This window comes from Drosophila santomea, unplaced genomic scaffold (assembly GCF_016746245.2).
Source record: "Drosophila santomea strain STO CAGO 1482 unplaced genomic scaffold, Prin_Dsan_1.1 Segkk85_quiver_pilon_scaf, whole genome shotgun sequence".
Classification (NCBI taxonomy): Eukaryota; Metazoa; Arthropoda; class Insecta; order Diptera; family Drosophilidae; genus Drosophila; species Drosophila santomea.
In genome coordinates, this window is record NW_025319021.1 from 199,485 (window position 1) to 214,715 (window position 15,231).

Here is a 15,231-nt window from a genome sequence, read left to right on the forward strand (position 1 = left end):
AAATGGTTCAGAATAGAGGCATGACTTTGAGATCACTTTTGCTTATTATCCTTTTTAAATCATAAGTCCTTTGTTTTGTCATTAGAAAAATAGGTTAGAAAAAATTCCTTAATTCAAAAATGTGGGAGATTTCCTTGTTATAATTCAAACAACTAAGTGCCGATCGACTTTTTTTGAAAATCACGTAAATATAATTTGAGGGTGGCTCACGCTTCCAACGTATTAGGCCAAGTAGACAGGTCGTTTGAGAAGTTTTAGTTAAAAGAAGATAGGAGCGCAGATATAATGGGAACGCATTTAGCGGTGCGGTGCGGGTATATCGTTTATTTGACGATCCAGTACAGAGGGGGTGGGGGAACTGACCGGAAAACGTAAAATCGACGCTGCCCACGTACTAGGCTAAGGAGCCTGGTCGTTTGAGGGCCTCGACTCTTTGCGGCTTTCCATGACTAATTTTGGGCGGGGGACGATTTTAGTTTCTTTGGTTCACGCTGCCGGCGTACTAGGCCAAGTAGCCAGGTCGTTTTTAAGGCACGTGGCCAGGGAAATAGGAAAACTGTTGTGGAGTCCGAACGTAACGGTCAAATAGCAGCCGGTTGTGGAGTCCGCAAATATCGGTTAAACAGCCTGATTTTTCCGACGACTTGCGGGAGGGGTTTTCGGACATACACTGGTGGACCAGTTCACATATGGAGATATTGTAAAAGCTCTCCAGGAGAAGGTGAGCCAGCTCACATATGGAACCATCGTAAAAGCTCACCAGGAAAAAAAATGGCCAGTCCACGTACAGAACCATAGTAAAAGCTCCCCAGGAAAGTTCACGTACGAAACCTAGTAAAAGTTCCCTAAGCAGTGGAAGACGAAAGCATGTTGGCCGGGTGTAACCATGTCAAGGCAACGACCAACATCTCCGGGTAGTTATTTGTTTTTTTTTTTTGGGGCTTAAATACCGGACGGGTTTTTGACTGAGGAGAGACTTATTAATGGCGTAACAGCACCCCAGTTTACCTATCTTATTTTAACAGTTGTAGTCATAAATTTTTACGGTAGATCGTGTAATATATTTAGCTGCATACCAAGCAGAACACAAAAAAAAAACAAGTATCAAATAGAGCAATCTAAATACGTAAATGAGGGTGGCAAAGAAGAAAGTGTTGTTTCAACCCACCACCGGGAGAGTAACCCGATCGCGAACACAAGAAGAGGGTCGTGCACCACGAAGTGCAAGTGCGGGAGACACCCCCCGACTATATGAGGCACAAAATCAAGAGAGTCTTTAAAACTTTGAAAACCAGCCGGAAGAGGTAGGACACTTATCCGAGCAGATTGAAAGCACGATGGATGAAGCAGCCGGAGGAATGAATTTTCCGCTAGGACCGACTAGAGGACGCTCCAGCATGCTGCCACGGTACCAAGCAAGTTCCGAAGACCGTTCGGAGATTGCCGATAGGCGCGAAAGAGAACTAATGGATTTTGTGAAGCAGAGTAGAGATGCAGAATTGGAGATGATCGCTCACGTAAACGCTTTGAAGAAGAGCAAGTGTCGCAAGAATGTGTTAACAGCCAAATGCATCGGTTAAGGGAGCCCAGACGAACGGCCACTCCGCAGCAGATACCAGAGACCAGCCACCAACTGCACCCCGAGTTAGATCATAGTCTCACGTTTCAAGTGCCAGCACAAAAGGGTGTTCGGCTAGATAAATGGAACTTAAAATTTTACGGAACAAGCTGCGGTATAACCGTTGAAAGTTTTTTATTCCGTGTGGAAAGACTACAAGAATTATATGGAATAAGTCGACAGCAAGTGTACAGAGAATTTCATAGTCTGCTGATCGGCGCAGCCAGCAAGTGGTATTGGCAACTCATGGAGGATCGAGCCGAGGATTACGATTTTGATTACTATTCGCTGACCAGGGAAATAAAACGCACTTTTTCTTCAACTGGAGGTGACCTAATGAAGATCAAAGAGTTGATGGATAGAAAACAAGAGTATAACGAGTCCTTCAGCGATTATGTCGCCGACATGCACAACTTACACTTTAAATTAAAACACAAGATCGCCGAGGGTGAATTTGTAGAGCTTTTGAAGGATAACCTGAACTCCCAGATGGGTGGGTTACTGTTGACGTCCCCAATAAGGTCTCTCTCAGAGCTTAAAAAGGAGGGGCTCAGAGTGGTTAAGAAACCATGGGAAACCGATGCGAGACCTGTAAATGAGATCCAACGCTTAGAGAGGCAAGGACGTATTCCCGATGGTGTTCTTGTGGAAGAATTCCAACGCAGACCGGAAGACAGCCGCGAGCCCAACAGAACAGCTACTGGGTGCGGAAACTCTTTGCACAATAGGATTTGCTATACGTGTGGATACGGAGTGGATTTTTACCGCCAACACCCCGGCAACAAGAATCCGTGCACGTCTCGGTTCCATGAGTCCACTTGTCGTTTTTGCCAGAAGTCCGGTAAGGACGATAAACATACCCATAATCTACCGTAAGCTCACGCCGAATTATCAAACACATAAGAACCTAGAACAACGAGTGGCTAGTACGAGTTGTATTTGAAAAATAACAGAAGCATTCTGGAAGGAAAAAAAAAAAAGATCACAACCGATAACATCTAACTTTACATAATAGCCCGGCTAGCGCAGTCAGCAGAGTGTAGTGGGTCGAAGCCACACGTTAATGGGCGCATGATGAGAACCATTTACAAACAAAGAAAAAGGAAAAAGAAACAACAAAAATACAAGAAAATGGCGTACGGTCTTTCATTTTGCGAAGTCATTCCATGCGTAACCGCATCGATCACTTCGAGCCTGTTGCGTACACCCTTTTCGGGAGATAGTAAGACTTTGAAGATTCAAAACCAGAACCTAAAAAGCATTTGAAGGGGTACTATCACCCCTTTGACTCAGTTGGATTGCGACAAAAAAAATGCAAGTCGACAATAACCGAGTCTCCGATGACCCGGTCAGCTGACGAAATAGATTGCAGAAAGTAAAGAAAATCAACACCAGTTCCGGGCCCACTTCACCGAAGGGGTATTGATTCCCCAAAATAGGGGAAAGCGAGAAATATGATTCCTAGGTGGGAACACTTGGCATAGAAGACCAATAGACCAGATAAAGCTCTATGCCGGTAAAAAAAGACCATGGTTCACCGATGAAAAGTCAGTCAGTACCGGGGAAAACACCCGAAGTCAGTACCCGGGTAAGCACCCGCAGTCAGTACCCGGGTAAACACCCGCAGTCAGTACCCGGGTAAACTCCCGTAGTGCGTCGGTACCCGGGGAAAACATCCGTAGTCAACACCCAGAAATAGTCATCCGTACATCAAATACCCGGGCAATTATCCTTCTGTCCTTCGAGGGGAGGACTCAGGGATAACGCCAGTCTCGAAGAAAAGCATCATGGAGCACACCAGCATCATTTAAAAGAAATAACAGGACTAACAAGGAACCGCCTTTGAAGGAAGAACATAGGTCCACGAAATTCTCAGGATGGGCGGCTCCTTGTCTAAGGCCCCCGACAACACAGCCAATGTGATAAACACCGTGGAGGTTGTCGACCACAAACAGGAAATAGAAGGAGCACAGCATACCCTGGAATTCATCGCTGCTATACTGATCTTCCTGGCTCTGTTAAAGATCGTAAAAATGTACAAGAGATCCGTACAGCGAAGGAGGGACCATCACCATACACTGGACAGGATTGCATCCGGTGTCCCACAAAGTGCTTAATTAGAAATACTAACGGCAAAACAATTAAAAGAACAAGTGAATCGGTGCATGGCCGTTAAAGTGAACATCAGCAAAAACAAACAACAGCAAGTGCTCGCTCCAAGTAACCTGAGAGCCGAATAACAGCCAAAGAGTGCTACAAAAGAACAGAAACCCAACTATTTCATACTTTTATTTATATATGCATACTCCACTTAGTGTATTTTTTTATTTGTATTTTGTGTTTGTGTTCGGTTCCAACGCGTCGAGAACTCATCGCTCCGGATTAAAATGGGGTAAGTTTGACGGAACCCTGTTCCCAAGTTTTTTTATGTACATATATTCTCGTTCTCATTTTATTTTTACACCATTAGTAAATATAAGAATATTTGTGTCAGGTGTAAGGAAAAAATATCTTATTGTTAGCCTCTTCCAGGCAATTTATTTCATTAATAAGGGTTAAATATATTGTATTCAATATTGTTTTAAATAAATAAAAATTACTTTTCAGCGACGAGAATCCACCTTGTTTTTGTTATGCAAAAACAAGAGCCCTCAGAGCGACGTTTGTAGTCGTGAATAGCCAACAATTTTTGATGACGTTGGCACCTTTGCTTGGTGATGGATTCGATACTCCTCGCTAAAAACAGTTATAGCCAACGTATCATAAGTTTTGTATGCTAGCTTTTTAATTCTATTCTTTGTATTACATGGCACTAGCCAACAATAACTACAACAAAATGAGTAGGTAAACATTTCCAGAAGGGGTGCTGACGCGAGAAGTGGAGTAGGTCAAATACGATGAAATAACGTTTGACGGACAACCTTGACAAAAGGGGATCGTATTGCGCGGCCCGCGATGATGCATCAGGCATGCGGATGCATGAAATGAATGTCCGTCTGTCTGTCCGTCTGTCCGTATGAACGTCGAAATCTCAGGAACTACAAAAGCTAGAAAGTGTAGGTTAAGCATACAGACTCCAGAAACATAGACATAGATGTTGATTTATGTGCCACGCCCACTCTTAGGCCCACAAACCGCCCAAAGCAGTTTTTTATTAGAATTGTAAATTTCTATCTATTTACAAACATAACCTTTTGCCAAGTTCACCCAACTTGCCACCAGATGCAATCAAATCAGTAATTAATTCCTCAAAAACCGTAAAAGAAGTCTCAAGATGGGCGTCTAGGATGGAGCATCCGACAATACCGCCAATGTGATCAACACTGTGGAAGTGATTGACCACAATGAAGAGATCCTGCTGAGCAGATATAAGCAGTGCACTATGGGCAAAAAGTTTGACATTTTTGCAGAAAGTCTTTTTTTTAAAAGTTGTTGAAAAGTATGTAACAGGCAAAAGGAATCGTTTCCGACCATATAAAGTATATATATTCTTGATCAGGATCAATAGCCGAGTCGATCTGGCCATGTCCGTCTGTTCGTCTGTCCTTCTGTCCGTCTGTCCATATGAACGTCGAGATCTCAGACTCCAAAGACATAGACTCAGCGCAAGTTTGTCGATTTATGTTGCCACGCCCACTCTAACGCCCACAAACCGCCCAAAACTGCCACGCCCACACTTTTTGAAAATAATTTGATATTTTTTCATTTATGTATTAGTCTTGTAAATTTCTATCGATTTGCCAATAAACTTTTTGATAGCTTTTTAAGACATCAAGATACCCCAACACCAGAGCAAGTGTCGCAAGAATGTTTTAACAGCCAAATGCATCGGTTAAGGGAGCCCAGACGAACGGCCACTCCGCAGCAGATACCAGAGACCAGCCACCAACTGCACCCCGAGTTAGATCATAGTCTCACGTTTCAAGCGCCAGCTAGATAAATGGAACTTAAAATTTGACGGCACAAGCCGCGGTATGGCCAGTTCCGGGCCCACTTCACCGAAGAGGTGTTGACTCCCAAAATAGGGGAAAGCGAGAAATATGATTCCTAGGTGGGAACACTTGGCATAGAAGACCAATAGACCAGATAAAGCTCTATGCCGGTATAAAAAGACCATGGTTCACCGATGAAAAGTCAGTCAGTACCGGGGAAAACACCCGAAGTCAGTACCCGGGTAAGCACCCGCAGTCAGTACCCGGGTAAACACCCGCAGTCAATACCCTGGTAAACTCCCGTAGTGCATCGGTACCCGGGGAAAACATCCGTAGTCAACACCCAGAAATAGTCATCCGTACATCAAATACCCGGGCAATTATCCTTCTGTCCTTCGAGGGGAGGACTCAGGGATAACGCCAGTCTCGAAGAAAGACATCATGGAGCACACCAGCATCATTTAAAAGAAATAATAGGACTAACAAGGAACCGCATCACATTTGAAGGAAGAACATAGGTCCACAAAATTCTCAGGATGGGCGGCAAGGAGTCTAAGGCCTCGGACAACACAGCAAATGTGATAAACACCGTGGAGGTTGTCGACCTCAAACAGGAAATAGAAGGAGCACAGCATACCCTGGAATTCACCGCTGCTATACTGATCTTCCTGGCTCTGTTAAAGTTCGTAAAAAAGTACAAGAGATCTGTACAGCGGAGGAGGGACCATCACCATGCCCTGGACAGGATTGTGTTTGTGTTCGGTTACAATTAATTGGTGCACGAAAGTATATGTATGTATACCTCCATCACTATATATATAGCAACACCCAGGATCCAACGCGTCGAGATCTCATCGCTCCAGATTAAAATGGGGTAAGTTTGACGGAACCCTGTTCCCAAGTTTTTTTATGTTCATATATATATACATACAAGCTGACCCGGCCACGCGTTTTTGTGGCTAAAGTTTTTGTTATATTAAAGACTTGATATTAAGCAGAAATCAATACAAAATTAACATTTATCAGATTGAGTATTTCCATTTAATTTTATAACAAATAAGTATATATTACAGTATAATACAACAAATAATATGTGACGCTCAAACTCATGAATGAGGTAGGCAAGGCAGACAGTCTTAAACTTTTAAACATTAATATCTATTTTTTAAAATATAAATACTTTCAATTTCAATTTAATTTAACACCAATCGGTGCACAATGTTTTTGGTTAACCTGTCTTTAGCTAAAACAAATAGATTCGATGGTTTTCCAACACGTGAACACGCAACATATAGTTGCCCATGAGAAAAACATGGATTTTCCAAATCTAAACCACAAATGGACATTGTTTGACCTTGAGATTTATTGATAGACATGGCGAAAGCTAAACGAATTGGAAACTGTAGCCTTTTGAAGGGTATGGTAGAATCTGATGGTATCATCGAAATACGTGGCAGCAGGACCACTTTTCCTTTAAACTTCCCAGCCAAAATGGTTGCTTCAAGAATGTTTCCGGTGATCTTTTTGATGACCAAACGCGTACCGTTACATAATTGAGGTGGATTCAAATTACGGAGGAGAATAATAGGGGAACCAATCTTTAATCGAAGATTATGTGGTGGCATTCCAGGGATATCTAATGAATTTAAAAATTCGATCGGAAAATTAACACTTTCATTTTCATCAACAACAGTATCGATTGATTTAAAAGACATCAGATCGCCTGGTAACAACTGTTGTATCTGGAAGTTAATTTCGTCAACATCAACGTTTTTGGCTGCCAAAATCGCCCGTTGACTGAGCCATTCATGATTCAAATAATTATTATGTATATCCGGGAAAATACTCTGAATCAATTCATTTTATCCTGAACAACAGTGCAAAAATTGTCTGGTAGTTTAATGCATTGCGTATTTGGTTGCAGTTCTATTTTACCGTTCCCAATATCTAGTAGTTGTTCGGAAAATATTTGTGCTGATTGATCATTTTGCAATTGTACTCGCATATTTATTGTCAATCGAAGTGTTTCAACACTTCGCCATAAGAATGATTGTTTCAAACATGCATTAATCTCATCCGCGAAAGTAGAGCGAGGTATAACCGGTAAGGTCTGCCGGAAGTCACCAGACAAAAGTAAGATAGCACCACCGAACAGTTTATTATTGCTGTTTAAATCTTGCATAGTTCTGTTTAATGCTTCAAGTGAATATTTGTGTGCCATTGTGCACTCATCCCAAATTATTATAGAACTCTTCCGCAACACTGCAGCTATTCCACTATTCTTTTTGATGTTACACATTGCATCTGGTTTATTATGAACCATCCAGTAAAGTAGCCGCAATGCCTGACGATGCTACTGCTTATGCGATTTTTTGTTGCGACCGTATTTTGGCAAGAATCAACGATATTAAAAATGTCTTACCGGTTCCACCGGGTGCATCCAAGAAAAAAAAGCCGCCTTGTTCAGCAGCAACAGCCAGCATAATCCGATCATGAATAATTTTTTGTTCTGCTGTCAGTAATGGTTCACTGTTCATGATAATTGTTGCTAAACTTCCATGGTCAAATTGCTTTTCTCGTTGCAAATCGGTATTGACTAAGTCGGTGGCTGGACGATTAGGTGATGGCATACCATAATGATTAAGCGGTAAATTTGAAATAAGAACACATAAATCCTCGATAAAGACCAATGCTTCATTGTACATCTCTGGTGTATGTATGTTTTGTTGTATGTCTATGTTTTGGCATTGATTTGTTTGTCTCATTCGGTGCAAGATGTCTTCTGTCATACAATTTTTATATTTTTCCCACAAAGTTTGTGCTTGCGAGGGATAACACGTCGTCAAAATAATTGCAAACAACTGACGAATGTTATTCGGTGTTGATGTCAACGCACCATCGGCAAGCGTTAAGTCCCAATGGTTATCGTCTTCTAGCAATTGCAGTTCACGACATGCATCCTGGTATGTATTGAATACTCTACCATTAACTGTTCGCAAAAATTCAAAAGACGTTGGTCCGGGAACATTCACCAATAACAAACGTAAATAGAAGCATTCACGTTGCTTTGGATGTACCGTGTAAAGTCTCCCCAATGTCTTAGGTTTTTGACACAATGTAAAAAATTCAGTTAGAGTCGTTTTCGGAGCTTCGAACGCTCTTTGGAGAACATTTTCTTCAGTGAAGTATACACGTTGACCGTTTTCAAGATGTATAGCCAGATGTTGGACAGCAGGATCTCTTTCGTGGATGGGAAAGCTGAGAATATGCCAAATAGCTTCATTGCTGCTAATGTATCTGCCCATTTGGTATCGTGCTATTTCGTCATTTTTATTTATGTTTTGTACTTCAAATATGGCCAAATCACTGCCTTTGTTTACATATTTACAAATATACTTAATTGATTTAACAGAACTGCAAAGCTCAACATTTATATGAGCTTTGTAAGTTTTTGAAAGTAGTGGTGAGTATGGTACCACCCACTGATTATCAAACTCAACTTGATTTGGAAAGTTCGGCAGTCGCATTGTAAATGTGTGGCCACCATTCTCATTACTTCTGCGGCGATACATTGGATAACCATCAATATCCGTGATCGTGTCATTCGTATGCGGCTTTGGGAAGTTTTTTTTACATTTTCCATTTTCCATGCACGGTGACGTCATGTTGAAAGCACCGCATGGCCCATGGATCATGTGTTTGGTGACAATATCAAATAATTCTTGATCAATTAATGGGTCTGGAATTTCGGCTGAAATTATTTGATCGATTTCTTCAGTACGGATTCTATCTTTAAGCCAAACCAAAATGTGGGCATGAGGCAAACCTCGCTTTTGCCACTCTATCGTATACAGCCAACAACGTGTGATACCAAAAATTGAATATTTAACAATAAAATCAATTAAGGATTTCAATTTTTGTTTAAACACACGTGCAGTTAAATCATGGCGATGAATGGCTTGTTGTCCTGGCAATAGTAAAGTTTGTATCTCTTCCCAATTTGGATTACATGTGAATGTAATAAATAAATCCGGTCGGCCGTAATAACGTACGTAAGTCATCGCATCTTGTATGTATTCCTGCATGTTCGGTGGACTGCCGATGTAGCTTGAAGGTAAAATGAAAGCATTACCGATTTCATTGATATTTACATTTCCATCGATGTTTCCAGCAACAGCATCTCGTAAGTTAATATATTCTTCCGATCGTAGTTTTGCCTGGTTGAATCGAAGGAATCGCAAGCGTTCGCTTTCGACCTTAACATACATATCAACAATGTATTGATGGAACAGCTGACGATATCGAAGGATATAATTGTCTTGATGTTGTCTAACCATTATTCGGTGTGCGTAGTAGTTCATTGAGCTAACTTTTTATACCCGTTACTCGTAGAGTAAAAGGGTATACTAGATTCGTTGAAAAGTATGTAACAGCAGAGGAAGCGTTTCCGACCATATAAAGTATATATATTCTTGATCAGGATCAATAGCCGAGTCGATTTGGCCATGTCCGTCTGTCCGTCCGTCTGTCCGTCTGTCCGTCTGTCTGTCCGTATGAACGTCGAGATCTCAGGAACTACAAAAGCTAGAAAGTTGAGATTAAACATACAGACTCCAGGACATAGACGCAGCGCAAGTTTGTCGAATCATGCTGCCACGCCCACTCTAACGCCCACAAACCGCCCAAAGCTGCCACACCCACACTTTTGAAAATGTTTTGAATTTTTCATTTTTGTATTAGTCTTGTAAATTTCTATCGATTTGCAAAAAACTTTTGCCACGCCCACTCTAACGCCCACAAACCGCCCAAAGCTGCCACGCCCACACTTTTGGAAAATGTTTTGATATTTTTCATTTTTATATTGTCTTGTAAATTTCTATCGATTTGCCAAAAACTTTCTGCCACGCCCACTATAACGCCTACAAACCGCCAAAATTGTGTTTAAGACTCTCCTTCTCCCTTCCACTAGCTGAGTAACGGTATCAGATAGTCGGGAACTCGACTATAGCGTTCTCTCTTGTTTATTACTGTAATCACCTAAAAAATAAAATGCAATACGAAATTAAAATCTATACATACAGTAAGAAAATAAAGAGATGATTGTCAAATTTACCGGTATTTGGATCATACTGTTTGATATTAAGGTGATATTCATCTTGTCCTTGCCAAAATATCAATGGATACTGTAGTGCGTCATATGAACGGTGTAGATCCGAAATCGTATTGACAGTGTGGTCTCGCCGTGTAATTTTTATAGATCTTTTGTCAACTGGATCACCAACCATGATAACAGCAACCTCATCAACAGTTGGAGCGTTGAATCTACCAGCATGTTCACCTAATGGTACTTTGTCGGCTTTTATGACGATTTAATAATTGTCATTTTGCAGTCGTGGCGAAACTCTTTTGATCAATTGAATTAGTTGATTGTGATCTTCTAAAAAATTTTCCAATAATATCACAATTGCTCTTCCGTCTGCTTGTTCAATAAAATTATACAGGCACCGAGTCGTCACGCGCTCTTCATGATCGCCCATAAAATAAATTTGAAGAAATTTCGGATGGTTATCAGGCATTGGCATCAAGGATCCGATTTTATGGTACACCTGGCCTTGAATTTTGAATGTAGTTTCAAAATTACGTCCATCGGATGCACGATCGCAAATTTTAGTTGCCCCAAATGACGTCATTTGGAAGCAAGAATTAAATTTGCGTATCTTACGCAAAAATAATTTGGAATCATCTGAATTGCCAGTAAGAAGGGATAATAAAGGCTCCGGCGGAGCGGGTAGAGGTGACAGTACAACTTTTCCTGATGCGCAGCACATGCCGGCTGCTTCATTCCGAAATTTCAATGCCTGACAATATTGATATACTTTATCCATTCCACCGATAGCAATTTTTGAATGCGCTGAGTAGTTAATATCTGGTGCATATTCAAAGGCAAGCCGAACGAATGATGCACGTGTTAATGAACGGCTGATTCGTTGCCTTTGTCGACCTAGTACTCGTACTGTAGCTATGTTTCGTTCTCGTGCCGCTCTTGTTCTCGTAATATTCTGTTGCAGACGTTCGTCACGCCGTTCTTGAGATTCTTGTGCACGATTTTCTGCAGTCCTGATTCTTTGAGCTGCATTTCTTGTTTTGATTTGTTCTGGTATTTGCTGAGCTCTTTCAACACGTTTGCGTCGTGACCCTTTGCTGCTCGCGTTGTTGAGGTTAGATCTTTTCGGTGGCATTTTTGACTGAAAATAATAATTTAATCGTTTAATCGTTTAAATATTAGAAAGAGGAACTGAAAAACAGGTTATCATAGCACATTGAAATAATAAGTGCAAAATAATTTTCAATGGAGGTTAAATAAAAATAATATAAAATTTTTGTACAATTATTTAAAAATTGTGGGGAGCTTTGTGCCATTTTCTCATTGATATATTAATTAACTTTGATAAAACTATGTGATATTACTTACGTGTATAAATTGAAATTATTGTTCCTGTACTCCTACTGTGGCTATGTCTCGTTCTCCTGCTGCTAATTTTCTCATGACATTCTCTTGAAGACGTTCGTTACACTGTTCTTGATATTCTTGTGCCTGAATTTAATTAATTTTATAGCGTCAACAATACGTGATAATTATGCTGTTAAAATGTAGCTTATATGACACGTTCGTTGATTTCAATAGCAGCGCCATCTATTGATTACTTACTCAACCCAGTCGAAAGGTATTGACATCTGTTAGAAATTCTAACTTAGAATTATTTGGAGTTAACAGATAATTGTGACTATAATTTGAGATTTAAACTATCCTATCTCTCAAGTTGGATCGAACTGCACATGGTGTGCGAATTTTATTGTAATCGGTTGAGTGGTTTAGGAGTCCATTGAGGACAAACATAGTGACACGAGATTTATATATATTAGATATTCTCGTGCTAATTTTATTTTTACACTATAGTAAATATAAGAATATTTGTGTGAGGTGTAAAGAAAAAATATCGTATTGTGTGACGTTCAGCCGTGCCTCGGGTAGTCAGGGCTGGCCAGGGTCGTCCAGGAAATTTCTTTGTTTCAGGACAGTGGTGCTAGAGAGGAATCCCCGACCCGAGTCCCAGTGATAACGCGCAGGGTTACAATGATTATATAGAACTGTATGGGGCTCCCTCGGCCTAGTTTCCGTCTTCCACAGCGAGGCTTTTCGTTCCTCGCGTCTTCGTCCGGGGACGCGGTCTTCCGTACGCGGCTGCTCCGAATTCCGTCGAGTACCCTGGAATCAACGTAAGCAGATGCTGTTGGACCCTGAAGTCGGCGTGGAGAATTATACGGGACCCTGAAGTCAGCGTAGAGAATGATATGTAGGACCCTGAGGTCAGCGTAGAGAATTATATATAGGACCCTGAGGTCAGCGTAGAGAATTATATGTAGGACCCTGAGGTCAGCGTAGAGAATTATATGTATGACCCTGAAGTCAGCGTAGAGAATTATATGTAGGACCCTGAAGTCAGCGTAGAGAATTATATATAGGACCCTGAAGTTAGCGTAGAGAATTATATAGGACCCTGAAGTCAGCGTAGAGAATTATATCTAGGACCCTGAAGTCAGCGTAGAGAATTATATATAGGACCCTGAAGTCAGCGTAGAGAATTAGATGTAGGACCCTGAAGTCAGCGTAGAGACGTAAGCCGGACCCTGAAGTCAGCTAGGGTGGGGTATATACGTAGGGGTTGATCTTACTCTCCAATAGTTACCACTTGTTGATCCCGGTCCTGATCTTGCTGCTTTCCCGCTCGCTGGTGACGTCCACCTCGGTCGACTCCGACCACCGACTGATCTTACTGAGGCCAGCCGCCCGCTTTATATAGCCCTTGGCTTAGTGTGCCCGTACGTCCGTATGTCCGAATTGCCCGACTTAGTGTGGCCGGGTTTCGGGGTTAGTGTGCCCCTCTAGTTATTTGGGCGCGCGTGCGCGCCTTGTTTGAATTTGACTTTGTTTATGATGATCATTTATTATTATCTACTATCTATTATTATGTATTAGGCCTTATTAATTATGTATCATGTATTATAAATTATTTATTATTTATTTATTATGTATTATTTATTATAAATTATTTATTATTTATTATTGTGCGCGGCCGCGTCACACTCCCCCCTCCTTTGGGAAGTGACGCTTCACCGTCACATAATTGCCACGGTTCGATATGATGCGCCACCACCTTTCTCCGTCTTTTTCCAGCCATCGCCGTTGGGTCCTTTTCGGTTTTTGCGCCAGGTTTGCCCTTATTTTTGCCATGACTTCGTCCGATATCCTGGCTCCGGTTGGCACCGTCCACCCCAACTCGTTGATGGTCTCGGTGTGGAGCTCGAGGATATCCCTGTCCGGCGACGCAGATTCCACGGCTCTCGTCTCGTTGTCCTTTGGCGGAGTGCCCGCTGCTACCCTGATCTTGCCTGTTGTCGTTGTCGTACGGGCCTGTGCTTGTTGGTTCAGCGCCCGCCGTTCGCCTGGCTCCCGGCTTCTCCTCGGGTGTTCCCCTTCGGCCCTCGGGAGGTGCGCCACTCTGGTCGGGCCCATCCGGACGTTCCCCGTCATCGACTGGGCCCTTCCTTCCTGGCTCGCCTGCCTCGGGTCTCCTCCGCCAGTTGTTCCCGTTGGGTGGTTGGTCACTCCGCTCGGGCCCGGTTGGACGATCCCCGTCTGCGTCGGTGCCCTTGCGGGATGACTCGCCCCCCTCCGGGCTGGTGGTCCCTCGGTTCTGGAGTGATTGCCTGCGCCGCTTCGGCCTTCCTGGACGGTATCCGTCTGCTTGGGAGTCGTCGCGTCGTGCCTCGTCGGTCGCCGAGGAGGTGCCAATTTTAATGGCGCCGTCCTTTTCCGGACTGTACCGTAGGCGGTTGGCTCGATCATCCTGGTCCTGCTTGTTGCTGCTGCTGCTCTGGTGAGGTTCTCCTTGAACCGTTTGATGCTGGACTCGAACTTCTCCATCGCTCTGCCGATCGCCTTCTGTGACTCCGTCTGATCCTGACTCTGCTTATATAGGCCTTCCTTAGTGTGCCTGCCTTTGCTTCTCCTTTTTCCCTCTTTATAGTGTGTTTTGAGTTCCTTTTTCTCGCTTTCCTGATCTGATATATGTATTCTTATCGCCTATCGAGTTTTGTCCCTCTGTACCGATATATCATTCTCCTGTTCGAACCCTCTATGATGGTTGTCCGTGCTTATGTGTGGTTTGGTGTCTCCGATATATACTCGTTTTGTCTTTCGCGTTTTCGGGTCCTTGACTGACAGTATTACCGGGGACACAAACGCTAGCACTTTCCATGGTCCGTCGTATTTTGGGGCTAGCTAGGCGTTGAATTTTTCCGCTGCGTTGGATAAGTGGTGTGTTCTGCACCACACTAGTTCTCCTCTCGCTGGTTTCCATTTCCTTTTTCTTAAGTCGTAGTGCCGCCTCTGTTGTTCTGCTGCTTTTTCCATGTGGCCTGCCGCTTCCTTCCTCAAGTTTCCTATCCGTTTCCACCTTTCCTCCATGCTTTCCTCTTTCAACCCGGACCCCTCCGTTTCCTTGTCGAACACTGTGTTGGGTATTCGTAGTTCCTTTCCCAGCACTATCTGTGCCGGGCTGTATTTTGTGGACTCTGACGTGCTGCTATTGAAAGCCAGCATTAGTTCTGGTATTTTAT

General features: G+C 42.6%; 1 protein-coding gene and 1 long non-coding RNA gene across 2 annotated transcripts; both read right to left on the reverse strand.

Annotated features, from left to right (window-relative positions):
* Positions 1-10,557: 10,557 nt before the first annotated feature.
* Positions 10,558-12,272, reverse strand: LOC120457855. Its single transcript, XR_005617108.1, has 3 exons — positions 12,023-12,272; positions 10,664-11,795; positions 10,558-10,587 (listed from the first exon to the last, which is right to left on the reverse strand). It is a non-coding gene; the product is annotated as an uncharacterized LOC120457855 (long non-coding RNA).
* Positions 12,273-12,719: 447 nt separating this feature from the next.
* LOC122756644 (translation initiation factor IF-2-like) lies at positions 12,720-14,870 on the reverse strand. The gene is made up of 3 exons (XM_044006862.1): positions 14,843-14,870; positions 13,727-14,578; positions 12,720-12,880 (listed from the first exon to the last, which is right to left on the reverse strand). Exons 1-3 carry the CDS (start codon positions 14,868-14,870, stop codon positions 12,720-12,722), a joined length of 1,041 nt encoding a protein of 346 aa, XP_043862797.1.
* Positions 14,871-15,231: the final 361 nt, after the last annotated feature.